Source organism: Ornithorhynchus anatinus, chromosome 16 (assembly GCF_004115215.2).
Source record: "Ornithorhynchus anatinus isolate Pmale09 chromosome 16, mOrnAna1.pri.v4, whole genome shotgun sequence".
Lineage (NCBI taxonomy): Eukaryota > Metazoa > Chordata > Mammalia > Monotremata > Ornithorhynchidae > Ornithorhynchus > Ornithorhynchus anatinus.
Window position 1 is genome coordinate 40,686,320 of NC_041743.1, and position 21,275 is coordinate 40,707,594.

Below are 21,275 nucleotides of genomic sequence, written 5' to 3' on the forward strand. Positions count from 1 at the left end.
GGGGAGACCTCGGGACTGGGGGAAGGCTGTCATGGGGGCAGATAGGGCAAAGGAGGCCGGGGCTTGAACCAGGTGACGTCCTGGGGTCGGAGAGGGGGAGGGTGGCACCCCCGCAAGGCCAAGGACCTCCCAAGCCCGTGGTGGTTTCCCATATTCCAGCTCACCACTGCAAGCAGCCGGAGACGCCGCCCCATGCCAACGTGGGGGCCCTGGACCTGCCGTCCATGGGTTACACACTCATCTACTCCTGCCAGCCCGGCTTCTTGCTCAAGGGTGGTTCGGAGCACAGAACCTGCAAGGCGGATGGCAGTTGGACGGGCAAACCTCCCGTCTGCCTGGGTGAGTCCCCGCCGCCCCAGGTCCGGAGCTGGGATGATGCTAGTTGCTTGGGATGGGTTGGAAGGGATGGTCACCCCCAGGAACTGATGGCCTGAGAATGGGTCACCTGGGCCCTGGAAGGTCCCAACCTTCCGGGCCAAGCTCCTCCTGAGGGCTCAGCCCTGGATTGGGTGCTGCAGAGGGGCAGGGGAAAGAGAGAAGAGCTTGTGTCTTCCGTCGAGGAGCTGACAGTAACGGAGGAGAAAACCTGGATACTCAAACACATACACAGCCCAACACACAGGCATAAGGCCAGGCTGATAAGGGCCTGGACAGTCGCTGTGTGTGTGTCCCTCTCACACAAACATACATGAACACACATATACACACACACACACACACAATGCAGTGTGCCCGCTGGGCTGGAGGGACCCTAAGTTGGGGAGTTGTTGGTGCCTCCCCAGAAGAGGGGAGGCAGCCAGCTCAGCTTTGGGCCTTGTTGCCCTCCCAGGTAAAGGGTCAATCGACCATGACCAGTCTCTTGTCCCTCCCTTCAGCGGAAGTCCGGCCCAGCGGACGACCGGTCAGCACTGCCCGAGAGCCACCCATCACCAGGATGTCAGGTCGGTGGGGGCAACCCCCTTTCTCTCCCGTCTCGGAGTCCAGCTGGTTCTCTCGGCGCCGGTGAATGAGCCTAGGCCCGAGTTGGCGAGGCCCAGCCAAATGAATGACCTCTGACCTCAGAATCTAAGTCTGTCCATCTTCCCCTCCCAGGGCAGTCACACTGACCTTTACGGGAAGTGCCACTCACTGTCTGGCGGACCCATGGGCCGGTGGCAGGTGACAGATTGGTGGGCCGTCTGCATACGTGGGGTGGTAGGGATGGCATGAGGGAGCAGGAGTCATCTCCGAGTCCCGGTGCCCGGCCCCCAGAGTTCGGGCCTGGTCTCTGGGCAGGGGAGTGGGAGGCTCCATGGGGCCCCTGGCGAGCTTGGTTTTCACAGGTCAAGCTGGAGATCGGAGAACAGTGAACCGAGGCCTCAGGATCCCTCAGAATGGCCCTGCCATGGCCCCGTGGGGAGCCCATCCCCTCCCCACTGCCCTCCTTTGGCTGGCAGATGGGCCTGGAGCGGCAGGGGTGGGATCTGGGGGCATGTGGCCTGGCCGGGGGGGCCCTGTTTGTGGTCACAGGAGCAGGATTAACTCGACGTTTTTCCCACGGCTTTATCCGATGTTAATCCGGGACAGTTTCTCGGAGGCAAGGGGTTTCGCGTTGAGACACAGAGCAGCGAAGAGTTGGGGAACCTTCTAGGTTGTTCTGTGGGATTTCCTTCCCACCCACAACGCGATGAGGAACCCAGGGACAACAGGAGTGACCTGGGAAGGTGGCCGCTAGCCACTGCTCTTCAGAAAACCCCATCCTTTGACCCCCTCATCTGAAGGGTGGAGGGGGCTCAGAGAGGGAGAGCCCCACCACCCACCAGGGGTGAAGTTGGGATTCGAACCCAAGCCTCCGGCCCTGACAGCCACCAACCTCCTTCTGTCCCCAGTGCCCAGCGACGTGTTCGCGAAGGACTCTTTGTGGAAAGGCTCCTACGAGTACCTAGGCAAAAAGCAGCCAGCCATGCTCCGGGTGACCAGCTTCCAGCCGGCCGCCAGCACAGTCAACGCCACCGTCATGGACCGCAGCGGCGTGGAGCTGCTGGTCTCAGGTATACTGCCGGCTCTCTCGTAATAATAACGATGATGGCATTTGTTAAGTGCTTACTATGTGCAAAGCACTGTTCTAAGCGCTGGGGAGGATACAAGGTGATGAGGTTGTCCCACGTGAGGCTCGCAGTCTTAATGCCCATTTTACAGATGAGGTAACTGAGGCACAGAGAAGTAACTTGCCCAAAGTCACACAGCTGACAGGCGGCAGAGTCAGGATTTGAACCCATGACATCTGGGTCCCAAGCCCGTGCTCTTTCCACCGAGCCATGCTGCTTCTCACATCTCTCATACGGACCCCTCTCCTGTAGCCCCTTCCTCCACCCCACCACGCATTAAATCAGGACATGCACCCAAAGTCTCATTAAAATCCTGTCTCCTCTGAGAGGCCTTACCCAACTAAGTCCTCGTTTCTTCTTCTCCCATTCCTTTCTGCATCACCCCTGAACTTTGATTTGCACCTTTTATTCACTCCCACCCTCAGCCCCACAGCACTTGTGTGCATACCTTAATTAATAATGTTGCTATTTGTTAAGTGCTTATTATGTGCAGAGCACTGTTCTCAGCTCTGGGGTAGACACAGGGGAATCAAGTTGTCCCACGTGGGGCTCACAGTCTTAATCCCCATTTTACAGATGAGGTAACTGAGGCACAGAGAAGTGACATATATATATATATATAAATAAATGTGTGACACCTGGGTAAGTCACTTAATTTCTATGTGCCTCAGTTACCTCATTTGTAAAATAGAGATTAAGACCGTGAGCCCCATGTGGGACAGGGACTGTGTCCAACCCCATTAACTTCTATCTACCCCTGCACTTAGTACAGTGCCTGGCACATAGTAAGTGCTAATAAATACCATAGGAAAAAAATGCTTGTCTCCCCCAATTGAGTGTAAGCTCCTCGTGGGTGGGGAAAGTGTCTACCGACTCTGTTATATTGTGCTCTGTCCCAAGTGTTTACTACAATGCCGTTCACACAGTACTCACTGAATAAATACAATTGATTGAGCCGCCAATCCATCAAAGATGGTGTCTCCCTGTTGGGGAGATGCTCCTGGTCCCTGTGGATTCCTGGCAGGGTCTGTGTGCCCCTCTCTAGCTCGGGACCACTCGCCTCGGATCCCCCCAGCCAGCCCGTCCACGGTACAGATGGGTGGCAGCGGGAGGGGAGCTGCTTTGGGCAGGCCATAGTCCGACATCCCTCAGGGTTGGGCTGTCCAAGCTGCTTTTGATTCTGTTTTTGTGCTGGGAGGGGTCGGGCCAGAGCCCTGCTCTCGCTCACTCTGGGAGGTCCTAGCCTAATCAATCAATAGTACTGACTGAATGCCTTCTTTGTGCAGAGCACTGGACTGAGCGGGTGGGAGCATTTAATAGAGTTAGTAGGCAAAATCCCCATTCTCAAGGAGCTTCCTTAATAGTGGACCATCTACTCCATCAATCCATCAATCGTATTATGGTCTGTTTGGGGAAAGGACACACAAATGCACACACGCATGCGGCCAGCTTCTTGCAAACAGACATGGCCCACTTGCACACCCGTATGCTGCCGGGCCGGGCACACGCTCACCCGGCGTGACCCCGGGCCCGTCTCTGTCCCACCAAGCCCGTCTTTCACTTTCCAGGTGTGTACAAGAAGGAAGATTCCCATCTCCTCCTGCAGGTCTACCAGATCACAGGGCCCGTGGAGATCTTTGTGAACAAGTTCAAGGACGACAAGTGGGCTCTAGACGGGCACGTGAGTCCCTGGGCAGCGGGAGGGCATGGGAGTGGCTGGCTGGGCCAAGCTCCCAGGGCGCCTCTGGGCAGTGCTGGCCTCCTTCAATGGAGAGGCTCTGAAAACCAAGACCAGGCCAGAGACTCCTGGGCTTTGCCAGGAGGGCTTTGAAAAGTTACTGAGTCCAGTCCCCTGCCCCCTGCATGCCCTCGCACCCACATGGCCATAAAGTCTGCTTCACTTTTTCTGGGAAGAAAATAACCAGATAAGGATATCATATTAACAGTTGGGAACAGAAAATTCCTTTGCAGTTCAAGTGCTGGAAATCCAAGACAACTAATGATGATGATGATAGTGGTATTCGTTAAGCACTTACTATGTGCCAAGCACCGGGCTAAGCCCTGGGGTAGATACGAGGTAATCAGGCCAGACACAGTCTCTGTCCCACATGGAATTCCCAATCTAAGCAGATAGGAGATCAGGTACCAAATCCCTATTTTACAGATGAGGAAACTCAGGCAAAGTGAAGTTAAATGACTGGCCCAGTGTCCTACAGCAGGCCGGCAGCAGAGCTGGGGCTGGGACCCAGGTGTCCTGACTCCCAGCCCTGTGCCCTTCCCACTAGGCCATGGCTGAACAAGTCTGCCCTACACGGCATCCAGTCCCCTGTCCCAGAATTTCCCCCAAGACTCATGGGGCACATGGGGCTGGCCCTCCTGCCCAGGGAACCCCGTCCCTGCTCTCCTGCTTGCAGGAGATGGTCCCCGAGGAGGTCAGCTTGGTCCGGAATGGCCATCTGGGAAGAGCAAACTGCTGTGGCCCGGCAGCCCGGAGGAACCGTGGCCACCCATCTCTGGGCAAGGTCCCACGGCGAGCCAGTCAGCCCCTCCTCCCAGCCCAGCTCTAGGCCCCGAGAAGACGGGGGCTGCTGGGCTGGAGGGCTGGGCACGATCTCGCCAGCAGCAGGTCAGGGATCCAGCACCGGGGCTGAGACAGGGGTAGGGGAACCTCCCCTGCCCCCCAAGGACTGAGGATCCGGCAGGCCCCGTAACAACAAAGTGGCCTTAGTGGTCAGGTATCTCCCTGCTGCAGGGTCCCCAGCCCCCTCTGTACCCACTGTGGACATCAACGCCTTTTCCAGACAGAGCCCCCCGCGGGTAGGGTCCCCGATCATCCGGCGTCGACCCTAGCGGGGGCTCCAGCCAAACCAAATGGGCGGGAGACCGGGATCGGTGACTCTGCATTTCGACAGATCACTGCCTAACCGGAAGGGCCTTGTACAGATGCTGAATCTTCCTCCATTAACTCCAAACTCCCCTTCCCCTCTCCCTGTCCCCTCCCGGCCTCTGCTGCAGGTCTCGCTGGAGTCTTCCGGTGGAACGTTTGTGTACCAGGGCTTTGTCCGTGGCAAGGGCTTTGGGCAGTTCGGCCTCCAGAGACTTGGTAAGTAAACATTTTCCCTAGGAAATGGAGGGAGGTGGGTAGGTCGGGGGTGTGTATATCACAGGAGGAGCAGAGTGTGACTTTTCTCCCTATTGCTACCAGCTGCTTGTCTCCCCAGATACCTGAGCACATTAGCTCCTTGCTCCCTCTCTGGCAAGGCAGATAGGTCTGAGCAAGGAGTGAGGATCTCCACTCCCCAATTTTCTGGCCACATCTGGTCCTCCTCCCTCGGGGGTTTGAACCCCAGTCCAGGGACTCTGGCAAACAGCAGAACAGGCGACAGGGAGCTACAAGCGCTTATCCTGGGGGGGGTGGGGGTGAGGGAAAGGCCGAAGGGTGGTGGAGGGGAGCAGGAGCCCACCTCCCCCAGCCCCAACGAGGCAGCGGGCTCGCAGTTTGCAGCAGCCTCCTCCCCTACTCCTGCAATGTGGAGGGGAAGGTCCTGAGCTGCCGCCAGGCTTTGAGCAGAGAAACAAAGTCAGAACTTTAATGAGCTACTTTAGCAGGAGCAGAGAGATTTCAAAGCCCAGCTCCCTCCTTATCCTGGAGGAAAACTCTGTAATGTATGTCTGCGTCTAGGTTATCCTTTGGGACCACTGCCACTGGTTTTGTAGATCACAAACATAAGGGATGCACCCAGCTGGGACACTGTGGCTCTAAATTATTGGGGCCCACTGACGCAGGAGGAAGGTTGGGAAGCACTAGGGGCCGGATACGGAAAGCCCGGGTTACGGGGGCTCCGAAAGTCCTTTAAGTACCCTGAGGGATCCTCCCCGCACACCCCTGTTACCGATAGCCCGAGTCAACAATAGTTTTCAATCAATTATAATAATAATAATAGTATTTTGTAAGTGTTTACTATGCAGCAAGCTCTGGGATAGAGTCCAGATACTCAGTTCGATACAGTTCCTGTCCCACAAGGGGCTCACAACCTAAGTAAGAGGAAGGACAGGTTCTGAATCCCCATTTTACAGGTGAGGTAACTGAGACAAAGAGAAGTAAAGTGACTTACCCAAGGTTCCCCAGCAGACACGTGGTGGAGCTAGAGTTAGAATCCAGATCCTCTGATTTCCAGGCCCATGTTCTTTCCACTAGGCCTCAATGCTTCCCATCAATTATATGTACTGAGCACTTACTGTGTGCACAGCACTGAACTAGGCACCTGGGAAAGTGCAGTACAACAAAGAGAAGTAACATGGCCTAATGGATAGAGCACTAACCTGGGGGTCAGAAGGACCTGGGTTCTAAACCTGACTCTTCCATTTGTCGGCTGTGTCACCTTAGGCAAATCATTTAACTTTTCCACGCCTCAGTTACCTCGTCTATCAGGCTGGTAGATGTTCTTATCTGCAAGGCTGTTTTGAAGATCCGCTGCCCAACCCTGGATCTCACTCCAACCAGGCCAAAACCAACTAGCTCCCAAAAGTAATTTAATATATTCCCCAGCCTCCAAGCATCCGCTGGTTAAAGATCTCCAGGACAGGAGGGGCTGAACCACGTCTCCGTGGCTGCCAAACCCAGTCGATGGTATTTATCGAGCGCTTACTGTGTGCGGGGCACTGTACTAAGCACTTGGGAATGTACAACGATATAACAGATACATTCCCTGCCCCAAAAGCTTACAGTCTAGAGGACTGATATCTGGTATCTAGAGGCGTGCTTTCACAACGCCACTTGATCCATTAATCAATCAACCGGTGGTATTCGAGCATTTACAAAGTGCAGAGCTCTATACCGAGTTCTTGGGAGAATACAAGAGTTCTTGGGAGAAACCCAGGGGCCCGGATGGGCTTTTGAAATGACTCTCTTCCTCCCACAGACCTCGAACTCCTGGAAAATGACCCAGAGTCCATAGGGCATCACTTTGCGTCCAACAGCAGTTCCGTTGCTGCTGCCATCCTCGTGCCTTTCATCGCCCTCATTATCGCAGGGTTCGTGCTTTACCTGTACAAGCACAGGTAAGCGCTGTGTCCCACCCCCTCCTGACGTGACCCATAGGCCCTGAACCCCGCGCACACGTCAGAGAAAGCACATGGTAACAGCAGCAGCATCTGCTGAGTGCCCACACGTTGCAGGGCACTGTAGCGGGTGCTTAGGATGAACAGAATAAGAATGACCCCTTCCCTGTTCACTGGGGAGGACAGACCTGAAACTAGGTTCTGCCGCCCTGTGCTCGGGGAACAGGTGGGCCCTGCCTATAAGGAGCTTATAGTCTAATGGGGGAATGTAATATTCCTCTGTGGTGTGGAGAGGCCCACAGGGGTGCAGACCCAGGGACCGCTCTCCCCCGAACCTATGGCTTGGAGCAAGCAGGCTGAGCTCCTTCCTGGTCCCCTACCCAACTCCCTCTCCCCAGGAGGAGACCCAAAGTCCCGTTTAATGGCTATGCCGGCCACGAGAACACAGGCGTCCGGGCAACCTTCGAAAATCCCATGTACGACCGCAACCTCCAGCCGACGGACATCGTGGCCAGTGAGCCAGAGTTCGCCGTCAGCACCGTGTGCACGGCCGTATAACCCCGGGCCCGTCGGCATGGTGAGTACGGGGCTCCTGGATAGGTCACGGTGACGTTCGTCCCTCTGTGTGTCCCCCAGACCCATTGAAACCACATCTATTGTTTCCCCCTTCCGATTCCCATTTCTTCCCCCGAGGGGTCAGAGGCCAGGTCCGTGGCCCGGGTCAACGCAGCCAGGACGGCTCCAGAGGCGAGACTGAGCTCAGCTCCCCTCCGCAGTGACAGCACACGCGGACCGTCAGCGGACCCTAGGGAACAACGGGCTCCCGATCCAGCTCGAACCTGGCTCGGGGGATGGAGTCGGGCCCCCCCGACAGGCCTGGGGCCACCCCTCGAGGCTCCGGCTTCGCCCTGCTGCTTTCACCTGAGAAAGAGGAATAGGGGCGCGTGCCTCCCACCCATCGGCACCCAACCAGCCTCTCCACACCCCGGCCCGATCACCAGGCCCCGACATCATGACCTGGGAGGCCCCCACGGGCCAAACGGAACCATCGAACGCAAGGCTAGACCCGCCGGCGTGGGACCATTCCTCTTCATTTCCCCGATAGGAGAAGTGGCTGTTTGTAGAGAGCCAATCAGTGTGGGGTAGCTACTGGGTGCCAAACGCTGGGCTAAGCGCTCGGCTGACATGACAGCAGTAAGACGAGGGTCCCCCGCCCCCCGGGAGCTTACGACCGAAAGGGGAGCTCAAACCAGCCCTACCGGCATCAGCCCCAGAATGGCGCATGGATCCTTGGTCTACATCTGCAGAGTATCTGGACAACTGAGGCCTAAATACATATTTTATCCTGAATCATCCGATTGGGTCATCTCAGAAAAACCCCACCATTTTGCCTGAAATAAATAGGTGATTCAGGGTAGGGTGCTCAAGGAAGGACTGAGCTACCCAGAGATGTGGACCGCTGAAGCCAGTTACTCCGCTCGGCGTAGACACGGCCTTCCCTGGGCCCTTCAGCCTCAACAGAAAGGGACCGTTCCTCGGCTGCTGGAGTGGACACCGTATTGGAGGCAGATGGAGATGCAAGTGGGACGGGGCCCTCGGACCCAAGAGAGGAGAGAGCGGGCGCTGGCCGGCCCCCAGAACCTGGGGGGCGTCTACACTGGCTGCTCGATCTCTGCCGAGACCCGAGCGGGCACGGTGCTCATGCTTTTGTACCGCCTGTCCCCCAACCTAACTTCGGCGAGAATCTATTACCTCTACCCCCCCTCCGAGGGGGAGTCTGGTGGGCCTGCCCCTGCAGGAGAGTCTGCTCCCACTCCGGGGCAGGCGGGGAAAGAGACTCAGTGACCCGAAGGCTCCACACAACCGCGTGCCACCCCTCAGGCCGGGAGCTTGGTCAGCCCCCGAGCACCCAATCGCAGTCCTAGATTTAGTAAGCCTGTGCCCCTCCGACCCCAACTGACCGGCGGCTACAGGTCCCGTCGTGGGCGTCAGGGTGGGAGTGAGGATGTTGAGTCTGAGGCCATCCCCTCCTCTCTCTCTGGCTCTGGACCCCCATCCTCCTCCATCTCCCTTCCCCCCCTGCTGCTTTCGGGAACCAATCCCAGTTAGCGTGGTGCATTCATCCCTGAAAGCCTGGAGTCCGCCCGCCCTCCCTCCCGCTGCTGGCCCTTTTGCCAAGCTGGGCCCAGGAATGGGATGTCCTTTCATGTCCGTGCTCACCGGACTCACGTTAAAAAAAAAAAAAAAAGAAAAGAAAAAAGGTTAAAAAAAAAAACTTTTGTACAGAGATATATTTTTATGAAATGAAAGTTTGTACAGTTAAAGACACAATGTAAATTTTTTTTTCATTATTGTAGTAAACAGTAGTGGAAACCTTCTTTTGTAAATGTAATAAAATGTATAAATATGGTTTACAGAAAAGTGTACATATGTAATCTATACATACCCCCTTGGCTTGTCTGCAGTATATACATTTTAATTTATCTGTCTCTGTATATGAGGCTTTTCCCTGGTGACCTGGCATACAGTACTTTACTGAATTTGAAAGCTATTTTAAATTTTTTGAATTAAAATAAAATATAAATTTTTGCATTGCTTTTCTTACATTTTTCTGGCCTGTTTCCTGTCAGGGGGTGGGGTGGTGCAGTGGGAGAGGCCAAGGGCTGAGTGAACATGACTGTGTCTAGTGACGGCCCTGGCCGGTCTGGCCAAAATTAATCAATCAATCACGGGCCTAGTGGACAGAAGATGGGTCTGGAAGTCAGAAGGACCTGGGTTCTAATTCCAGCTCTGCCACTTGTCTGCTCTGCGACCTCGGGCAAGTCACTTCATTGCTCTGTGCCTGTTTCCTCATCTGTAAAATGGGAGTGCTGGGGTACAATCAGAAAGGGCATCTAACACTTATCTGGCCCAGGGGATGACCAGAGCTGAGAGAGCCATTTAACAATACTAATAATATTCGTATTTGTTAAGCGCTTACTATGTGCAGAGCACTGTTCTAAGCGCTGGGGGAGATACAGGGCAATCAGGTTGTCCCACGTGAGGCTCACAGTTAATCCCCATTTTACAGATGAGGTAAATGAGGCACAGAGAAGTTAAGTGACTTGCCCACAGTCACACAGCTGACAAGTGGCAGAGGCGGGAGTCGAACCCATGACCTCTGACTCCGAAGCCCAGGCTCTTTCCACTGAGCCATGCTGCTTCCCTACAGTAGGCAATCAGTATGAGCACATACAGCCCCTCCCCCCAATGCCCCAGTTGCTTTAATCTGGTGCTCTCTTACCTGTTTGCATTAGATGCTTCCACGCAGATTCTGTTTATTCCTAGTATCTTTGAGGACATTTTAAAGTTGGTTTTTTATTTCTCCCTTCTTGATCCCTGAGGAAAGGCCAGAGGGAAGGAGACACTGGGAACCCTTTTGTTCTTCAAATTGTATAATATTACCTTATTAAATTAGATAAATAAGCTATTTATTCATATTAATGTCTGCCCCCCTTCTACACTGGAAGTTTGTTATAGGCAGGGAAAGTATCTGCTAATTCTGTTGTTTTGTACTCTTTCAAGCCCTTAGTAGAGTGCTCTGCACATAGTAAGCGCTCAATAATTACCCTTTTTTATGGTATTTGTCAAGTGCCTATGTGCCAAGCACTGTACTAAGCATTGGGGTAGATACAAGCTAATTAGGTTGGACACGGTCCAGGTCCCACATGGGACTCACAGTTTTAATCCCCATTTTACAGATGAAGTAACTGAGGCTTATAGTCGAGAGAGACAGACATTAATATGAATAAATAAGTGCTTTAATATTATCATATGGGAGTGATGCTTTGAATAGGGCTTTGGTGTCATCCCTCTAAACTGTAAGCTCATTATGGGCAGGGAACATAACGTCTGCTAATTCCATGGTAGTGTACTGTCCCAAGCGCTTAGGACAGTGCTCTGCACATAGTAAGCTCTCAGTAAATACCATTGACGGACTGATTGATTGATCCCGTGGTGAGGGAGCAGTCGACCTAGGGAAATTTAGAGGGTCTTCACGCCATTAAGGAACCCTAAGGGGGGCTCAGGATAAGTGACCAATTCAAACCCGGCCCCAGAGGACATGCCACCTGGTACAGACCCAGGGAAGAAAAAAAACCCCAATGGAAGCGAGGATGATGGCAAAAGCACTTGCAACCACAGACAATTCAACCCTCCGCCACCAGACAGTGGATTCAGAACAGAGTGAGGGGAAGGGAAAGGAAGAGGAAGAGGGGGGAGGAGGAGGATGGAGATCACATATACCCCAAGTGGGAGTTCGCTTGCTAGCCAACGGTAGCATGATTACAGATAATAACATGTCTATCTCCCCCTCCAGACTGTAAACTCTTTATGCGCAAGGAATGTGCCATCTAATTCTGTTGTACTGTACTCTCCCAAGTGCTTAGTACAGTGCTCTGAACACAGTAAGTGCTCAATAACCGTAGTTGATTCACAGAGGCAGCTCTTTCAGTTCACTATGGCTCCTTTACTCCAAAAATCTCAGCAAGCGTCACCCCAGCCCCACCAAAAATCATAATCCCCATTCTTTAGAAGGGAAAGCTGGGGCCCAGAGAGGTTGGGTGACTTGCCGGAGGTCACACAGGATGTGGGACTGGCGACTAGGCAGGCCTCCTGAGACTCCAGACATTTACCCAAACTGCCTTTGGCAAAACCAACTGCGGCTGAGGTCTCTAAGCCTCCTTTTCGCCTTGGTAAATGCCCCACCTTATTTACAAGATGGTATAACCGCCCCAGAGCCTGGAATGGCTATGTTTGGCCAGTCCCCGGGAGAAGGCTGAACTCAAACCCAGTCCTTTGATGATTGCTGGCCTCATCTCTCCTGTCAATAACCCTAGCAGAGACCCTCTCTGACCAACACACACACACAGACACTGTTTTTCTCTTTCTCTACAGTGAAAAGAACCTCACTGCTGCCATTCCTTAGCTCATTAGCCTAGGGTTTTATTTTATTTTTTTCACTCTAACGGCACCTGCTGTTCGGAACTTTCCAGGACAGTGGGCCAGCCCGCTGTGAATTAATTACATCACATCGCTTAATCCCCTCACCGCCTAGTACATGGAGTCCCCCAACCTGTGGAGGTTGAAAATACGAATCCATTACTTCTTTTAGGGGTCGGTTCAGGGATGGGCCCAAGGCAGTAATCCATGAATAATACATAAATTCGTTAATATGCTAATCGCACGGCTGCTGGAGACTCTCCAGGCATGACCCAGATCCCACCGCATCCCGGACGGCCTTCTAGAGTGACAAAGCCCAGCAGACCACCCCCCCCCCCGCCCCGACCTTCCCGGCTAAGAAGGCGAGGAATGGGGTTGGGGGCTGCTCACAGGTGCCTGATCAGAAACTGCCCCCCCCCACCTCATTATATCGATCAATCGATTGTATCTGTAATTTATTTATATTGGTACCTGCCTCCCCACTTCTAGACTGGAAGCTCATTGTAGGCAGGGAATGTGTCTGTTCATAATAATAATGATGATGATATTTGTTAAGCTTTTATTATGTGCCAAGCACTGAGGTAGATACAAGGTTATCAGGGTGTCCCACATGGGGCTCACAGTCTTAATCCCCATTTTACAGATGAGGTAACGGAGGCTCAGAAAAGTTAAGCGACTTGCCCAAAGTCACCCAGCCGACAAGTTGTTCATTGTATTATACTCTCCCAAGCGCTTAGTACAGTGCTCTGCATGAGGTAAGTGCTCAATAAGTACAATTGAATGAATGAATTTATCGGGCACTTACTGAGTGCACAGCATTCGTCGTGGACATGGAACTCTGTTATATTGTCCTCTCCCAAGCCCTCAGTATAGTACTCGGCACACAGTAAACGCTCAAAAAATAGCATTGAGTGACTGATCGGGGATCATCCTTCCCTGAGCCACCATTCCCCTCTGCCCCCCAGCCACCCAGATCCCACCCCACCCACCCAGACTGGGCTGCTCAGTTGTCAAAGGGGGGGGAATAAATTGGGCTTTTAAAAAAGCCCCTGAATGAAATAATGGGCCAGGCCAGATCATGATAATGAAATTTAAAATTTGATGAGGAAGTTAGAGAAGGATAAAATAATGCCAACGGAGTAATTAGTCAGCTTGGGGTAGGCACGTGATCTTTGTTGGGGACTGGGGGGAGCACCAAGTGGTACAAAGAGGCCGATGTTCTCGCCTGGTCCTCTCGCACTGCCTCGGCCCCAGGACTGGGGACTTTCCAGGTTCGGGGCTCCCCCTTTCTCTAGGGCTAGAGGGAATCTGGGAAACTAAGGACCTGGGACCGAAGGACCTCCTATCCAAACTGTCCTCTGGAGTACCCGACTTCGGGACAACCATCAGAGAGTCATAGGGCTCCAGGGAAGCTTCAGAGGTCATCCAAACCATCCCCCGGCCTCTAAACAGGGTTCTCTCTCAAAACATTTCTCTGCCTTTGAGAAGATAATAACGATGGTATTTTTAAATTGCATTCTATGTGCCAAGCCCTCTGCTCCCCCTACTCACCTCTGCCCTCCTCCTGTCCCACCCCCGCCCTCAGCGCACAGCGCCCCTGAGGGATTCCCCCTGTGGCAATGTCCGTGGTTCTAAACTTTAGCCTGGCGTCCGCACGATTGGGTCAGCAGCCTTTCCCCACGGGTCCTAAATCGATTAATTGATGGCATTTATTGAACACTTACTTTGTGCAGAGCAATGCAATGAGCATTTGGGAGAGTACACTAGGAGAGATTTGCCGGATGCATTCCCTGCCCACAGGGAGCTCCAAGTGAATGGATCCTACTAGGTAACAGAGAGCAGCAAGAAAATTGCACGAAAATTATCGCAGGGCTGGGAGAGTACAATAAATTGCTAGCCCTCAAGGGGCTCACGGCTAGAAGAAACCACATTAAAGGCTCGATTGTAAGATCCAAAAGGGTAAGGATCCTGCCTACCAATCCCGTTGTATTCTCTCAAGTGCTTAGAGCAGTGCTCTTCGGACAGTGGGAGCTCAGTAAATACCACCGATTGACTCTTGCTACCAGGAACCCCCTAAATGAATATCCTCACCCCTTCTCCCAATCAAACCTCTCTAGACTGTAAACTCCGTGCACTGTACTCTTTTTAGCGCTTAGTACAGTGCTCTGCACTCAGTAAATATCGACTCTTACCGCCTCCACCCTGCTAAAAGAATGTCCTCACCTCTTCTCCCAGTCAATCCCCACTAGACTGTAAACTCCGTGGACTGTACTCTCCCTAATGCATAGTGCAGTGCTTTGCACTCAGTAGACGTTCAGTAAATGCTAATAATAATATTAATTCTGGTATTTGTTAAGCGCTTACTCCATGCTGGGCACTATATTAAGAGCTGGGGTGGGAACATGACTTAGTGGAAAGAGCACGGGTTTGGGAATCAGAGGTCATGGATTCTAATCCCAGTTCCGCCACTTGTCAGCTTTGTGATTTTGGGCAAGTCACTTAATTCTCTGGGCCTCAGTTTTCTCATCTGTAAAATGGGGATTAAGACCGTGAGCCCCACGTGGGACAACCTTGTATCTACCCCAGCGCTTAAAACAGTGCTCGGCACATAGTTATTGCTTAACAAATTCCATCGTTATTATTACAAGCAAATCGGGGTGGACACAGTCCGTGTCCCACGTGGAGCTCACAGTCTCAATCCCCATTATATAGATGAGAAAACTGAGGCACAGAGAAGTGAAGCGGCTTGTCTAAGGTAACACAGCAGACAAGTGGCAGAGGCAGGATTAGAACCCACAACCTTCTGACTCCCCAGGCCCATGCTCTATCCCCTACACCATGCTGCTTCCTAATATAGATTGATGATCCAATATTCTTAACTGAAGAGCACTGTACTAAGCACTTGGGAGGGGATAACGGAAGACATAATAATAATAGTGGTATTTGTTAAGCGTTTACTATGTGCCAATCACTATTCTAAGCGCTGGAATAATGATGGCATTTTTTTCAGTCCTTACTATGTGCCAAGCACTGTTTTAAGCACCGAGGTAGATACAAGGTAATCTGGTTGTCCCACATAGGGCTCACAGTCGAAATCCTCATTTTACAGATGAGGTAACGAGGCAAAGAGAAGTCGTCACACAGCAGACATGTCCCCGTCCTCAGGAAGTTAACAGACCCTCCCCTCAAAGATAGAAAATCCCCACGGAAACGATCACAGGTGCTAAATCTGCTAAATCAAGCAGAGGGCCGAAAGGAAGTCTGTCCAAAATAAACAGAATAAACTCTTCTTTTCCCTCTGGTTAACTCTCCGCACCTGCGGGAGGCCCGTCCCTGCCTCAAGAGGGTCCCAGCTGTTCTGAATCAGGGAGGTCAGGGCAAAGCCTCATTACTACAATCCTTATAGATGTTCTGCACGTGTAAGACCGGTGGGGAGGGGCGGCGAGAAGAGAAGGGAGGCAAAGATACCCCAAAACCGGCTGAACTCCAGCCCGCCCCGCTTTTCCACCTGTTCTTTGAGACTTTCCTGAAAATCCGTCTCCCCAATCAAGCCCTGTTGCCCTTCAATAATAATAATGGTATTTGTTAAGCCCTTACTATGTGTTCTAGGCGCTGGGGTAGATACAGGTCAATCAAGTTTTCCCACGTGGGATTCACAGTTTTAATCCCCATTTTACAGATGAGGAAAGTGAGGCACAGAGAAGTGATTTGCCCAAGGCCACCCAGCAGACAAGCGTAGTCCTCTCTCCCCCCGAGGTCCTTGCATTCACTCAAGCGTATTTATTACGCATTTACTGTGTGCAGACTGTAATAAACTCTTGGAAAAGTACAATATAATGACAGAGAGTGACCATCCCCTACCCACGACGAGCTCAGAGTCTAGAGGGGGCCGGGACCACGAGGAAACGCCCGGGACTAGCAGCAGGAGAGATTGAGGTTAAACATCAAGTAGAACTTCCAGCAGGAAAGAGCCCAGGATGGGCGGACCAGAACCGGGCCGAGGGGGTCAAGGAAAAACTCCTTGGTCCCCGGGGCGAGCGAGAGACTCACCTGGGCAACTGCAGCATCCTCTCACCGTCCTAGGTTTGGGGAGGGAGGGGGGGAACCTCACCCTTCTTGGGCCGGTGAGACGTTCCCGCCCCTCCAGGCCCCTCCCCCGCCAAGCCTCCGGTGGCCACTTAATCCCTACTCTCTCTTAAAGAGCCAATTTCCCCTCCCCGTAGCCGGTGGACTACTGGAGCCGTAGTGACTTGTCCAAGGTCACACAGCAGACAAGTGGCAGAGCCTGGATTAAACACACTGGAGCAGTGTGGCCTAAAGGAAAGAGCCCTGGCCTGGGAGGCAGAGGACCAGGGTTCTAATCCCAACTCTGCCCCGTGCTTGCTGTGGGACCTTGGGCAAGTTACATAACTACCCTGCGCCTCAGTTACTTCATCTTTAAAATGTAGATTGTGAGCCCTGTGTGGAATAAGGACTGCGTGTCATCTGATTTCTTCCCAGGGGCTTACGACAGTGCTGGATGCATAGTGAGCGCTGAACAATTACCACAGTTATTAATTACTTGCCGACTTGTTCATCCCAAGCGCTTAGTACAGTGCTCTGCACATAGTAAGCGCTCAATAAATACTATTGAATGAATGAATAATTACTATTATTAGAATTACTGCTGCAGACCCAGGTGAGCCCACCCCAAGAGGGGCTGCCATCTCTGGATCTGGGCCATTTCGAGCCCAGATGGGGTTGGGAGGATCTCTCAGATGCTGGTCTGGGAGTGGCTCAGTCCCCCCAAATCCATCTGGGAGCCAGGAGGCAAAACCTCAGAAATGCAGAAAATGAAGGTGCCCAAGTCTAATGCTAAATTACAGCTTATCAGGATAGAATGATTATCTGATTATTAGTAGTAGTATATTATTAGGATAAGGACATATTCATTCATTCAATAGTATTTATTGAGCGCTTACTACGTGCAGAGCACTGTACTAAGCGCTTGGAATGTACAAATGGGCAACAGATAGAGACAGTCCCTGCCCTGTGATGGGTTTACAGTCTAATCGGGGGAAACAGACAGACAAGAACAATGGCAATAAATAGAATCAAGGGGAAGAACATCTCATTAAAACAATAGCCAATAAACAGAATCAGGGTGATGTACATCTCATTAACAAAATAAATAGGGTAGTGAGGTGCCCATTGGATAGATTGAAAGCCTGGGACTCGGAAGGACCTGGGTTCTAAACTCCGTTCTGACACCTGTACACTGTGTGACCTTGGGCCAGTCACTTCACTTCCTCTGTGATTCAGTTGCCTCATCTGTAAAATGGAGGGGGAGGCTGTGAACCCCCAAGGGACAGAAACTGTGTCCACTTTGACAACATTGTATTTACTCCAGCACTTAGCACAGTGCCTGGCACAAAGTAAATGCTTAACAAATATAGAAAAAAATGTTGTGGGTGTTGAGTGAGTAACAAAGTGCTTAAGGGGTCCACAGCCAAGTGCATAAATGACGCAGAAGGGAAGGTGGGTGGGCAAATAAGGTCTTTGTCAGGGAAGGCTTCTTGGAGGAGGTGTGATTTTAGGAGTGTTTTGTGATGGATTGTTGGTTTTGAAGAGGAAGGGAGTTCCAGGTCCAAGGGAGGATGTGAGTAAGGGGTCAGCAGCGACATAGATTCATTCAATTGTATTTACTGAGCGCTTACTGGGTGCAGGGCATTGTACTAAGTGCTTGGAAAGTACAATTCAGCAATAGAGACAATCCCTACCCAACAATGGACTCACAGTCTAGAAGATAGTAATGGTATGTATTAAGTGCTTACTGTGTGCCAAGCACTGTTCTAAACGCTGGGTAGATGTCATCTAGTTGTCCCACGTGGGGCTCACAGTCTTAATCCCCATTTTACAGATGAGGTAACTGAGGCACAGAGAAGTGAGGTGACCTGCCCAAAGTCTCGCAGCAGACAAGTGGAGGAGCCGGGATTAGATAGATGAGATCGAGGTACAGAGCGGAGGCTGGTGTTACAGGAGTGGAGCATGGGGCCTGGGTTGAAGAAGGAGATCAAGATCTCCTCTCTGAGATTGAGCAACCTGTCAAAATGAATCCCCCCCCCCGCGTTTCCCTTTCGCTCAGCCTCTTCCCCTGCTCCCTCCTCTCCCTCTCCTGCACTCCACCTTCATTTCCCACAGTTCATCTAGGGAAGTGTCTTGGCCTGCCAGCTTGGAATTATAGAATTAAAGCCATACCTGGATAAATTAGATGCAGCGGTGAAATTAAATTATTTAAATAAAGCCAGACCATTAATTATGCATGTCCTTCAATCTTTCATCTCTTGATAAGCTCCAACAGCTTTGGGGAAAGTTAAAAAGCCGGCGTTGAATTAATGAGGCGGAAAAAGCACATCCTAGAATCTGGGTGACTGTAGCTGTTTAAATAAGATCTGTGGTGGCGGGGTGGGGGAGGGTCGTGAGGGGAATCGCATGAGTCCTCCCTAAATGAGTGGGAGGCCAAGGAGGGGGAGGCCTTGGGAAGTCTGACCCCTCAGCTTTCCTTGGAATCCCAGGGCTTAGTGAGAGACAGCACTGGTCGGGAGCCAGGAGACCTGGGGTTTTAGTTCCAGCTCCATCATTTGCCTGCCCGGTGATCTTGGGACTTATCCTCTCTGGGCCTCAATGTCCCTATCTGTAAAATGGGGATAAGATACCTGTTCTCCCTCCCTGTAATTCCGAGCCCTGTGTTGGGACGGGGACTGTGTCTGATCTGATCCTGTATTTCCCCCAGTGCTTAGTTCAGTACTCTGCTCAGTAAATACAATTGATTGAATGATTGATTTACTCCGCCCTACAAGACCTCATGTCTCCCTGTGCCCCGTGGCCAAGACTATCGGCTAGCTCAGCCTTCGGGAACACCCCAAAAACTTCAACTACCAACTCCATGCAGATGATTGCCAAATCTACATCTCCAGCCCTGATCTCTCTCCTCTGCAGTCTAATATTTCCTCCTGCCTTCAGGACATCTCTACTTGGATATCCTGCTGATGTCTCAAATGTCACATGCCCAAAACAGAAGTCTTTTTCTTCCCTCCCAAACTTCCCCATGACTTTCCCATCACTGTAGACAGCAGCACCACTTTCCCTGTCTCACAAGCCCATAACCTTGGCTCTATCTTCAATTCATCTTTCTCATTCAAACACAAATTCAATCTGTCATCAAATCCTGCTGGTTCGACCTTCACAACATCGCTAAAATCTGCCCTTTCCTCTCCATCTAAACTGCTATCATGCTAGTCCAAGCACTTATCCTATCTCGTATTGACTAATGCTTCCTGAACCTCCTTCCTGATTTCCCTGCCTCCTCTCTCTCCCCATTCCAGTCCAAACTTCATTCTGCTGTCCAGATCACGTTTTTACAAAACTGCTGATTCCTCAGTAACCTCCAGTCGTTGCCCATCCACCTCTGCATCAAAGAGAAACTCCTTACCATCAGTTTTAAAGCACTCAATCACCTTGCCCCCACCTATCTTACCTCGATGCTTTCCTACTACATCCAAGCCCGCACACTTTGCCCCTCTAATGCCAACATACTCACTGTACATCGATCTCACCACCAACCCCTCGCCCATATACTGCCTCTGGCCTGGAACGCCCTCCCTCTTCATATCTGACAGATGATCACTCAGCCCACTTTCAAAGCCTCATTGAAAGCACATCTTTTCCAAGAGGTCTTCCCTGACTAAACCCTCATATCCTCTTCTCCCTCTCCCTTCTGCATCACCCTTTCACTGGGATTTGATCCCTTTTTCCACCTCTCCCTCGGCCCAGAGCACTTCTGTACATATCCGCAATCTATTTATAATAATGTCTGTCACCTTCTCTAAACTATAAGCTTGTTGTGGACAGGGCACAGGTCTACCATCCTACAAGGTCTACAGATCCGCCCTTTCCTCTCCACCCAAACAGCTACCTTACTATTACGGGCTCTCGTTATATCCCGGCTAGACTACTGTGTCAGCCTTCTCTCTGACCTCCCTTCCTCCTCTCTCGCCCCGCTCCGGTCTATTCTTCACTCCGCCGCCCGGCTCATCTTCCCGCAGAAACGATCTGGGCATGTCACTCCCCTTCTTAAACAACTCCAGTGGTTGCCTATCGACCTCCGCTCCAAACAAAAACTCCTCACTCTAGGCTTCAAGGCTCTCCATCACCTCGCCCCTTCCTACCTCTCCTCCCTTCTCTCTTTCTACCGCCCACCCCGCACGCTCCGCTCCTCCGCCGCCCACCTCCTCGCCGTCCCTCGGTCTCGCCTATCCCGCTGTCGACCCCTGGGTCACGTCCTCCCGCGGTCCTGGAACGCCCTCCCTCCTCACCTCCGCCAAACTGATTCTCTTTCCCTCTTCAACACCTTACTTAAAAATCACCTCCTCCAAGAGGCCTTCCCAGACTGAGCTCCTCTTCCCCCTCTACTCCCTCTGCCATCCCCCCTCTACCTCTCCGCAGCTAAAGCCTCATTTTCCCCTTTTCCCTCTGCTCCTCCACCTCTCCCTTCCCATCCCCACAGCACTGTACTCGTCCGCTCAACTGTATATATTTTCGTTACCCTATTTATTTTGTTAATGAATTGTACATCGCCTCGATTCTATTTAGTTGCCATTGTTTTTACGAGATGTTCTTCCCCTTGACGCTGTTTAGTGCCATCGTTCTTGTCTGTCCGTCTCCCCCGATTAGACTGTAAGCCCGTCAAACGGCAGGGACTGTCTCTATCTGTTGCCCACTTGTTCATCCCAAGCGCTTAGTACAGTGCTCTGCACATAGTAAGCGCTCAATAAATACTATTGAATGAATGAATGAATCTACCAAATCTATTGAACCTACTACAGGACTCTGCACGTAGTAAGCACTCAATAAATATGATCGATTGATTAAATGATCACTGCTCCTTGTGAAGCAGAGTACTAGTCACTTTACCTAGTGATTAGCTAGTGCTAGTCAGTTTCCCCTATATGATTGGAAGCTTCCCCAAAGGCAGGAGTTGTGTCCCTTGTTTCTTTTGCACCCTTCCAAGCACATAGAACAGTGACACTGAATGAATGAATCAAAGGCATCTGGGAAATGGGCAGAGTTACAGCTTCCCCTCCCCGTCTCCCTGGAGATAAATAATGG

General features: G+C 51.8%; 1 protein-coding gene across 1 annotated transcript in view; it reads left to right on the forward strand.

Annotated features, from left to right (window-relative positions):
- The window catches only part of CSMD2 (CUB and Sushi multiple domains 2), a 299,960-nt gene extending 290,215 nt beyond the window's left edge, over positions 1 to 9,745 (forward strand). The window contains 8 exon segments of the mRNA XM_029080287.1: positions 160 to 339; positions 876 to 941; positions 1,869 to 2,030; positions 3,656 to 3,768; positions 5,103 to 5,190; positions 7,010 to 7,148; positions 7,547 to 7,725; positions 7,842 to 9,745. Coding sequence (XP_028936120.1) covers positions 160 to 339; positions 876 to 941; positions 1,869 to 2,030; positions 3,656 to 3,768; positions 5,103 to 5,190; positions 7,010 to 7,148; positions 7,547 to 7,706 — 908 coding nt within the window. The 3' untranslated portion in view covers positions 7,707 to 7,725; positions 7,842 to 9,745.
- Positions 9,746 to 21,275: the final 11,530 nt, after the last annotated feature.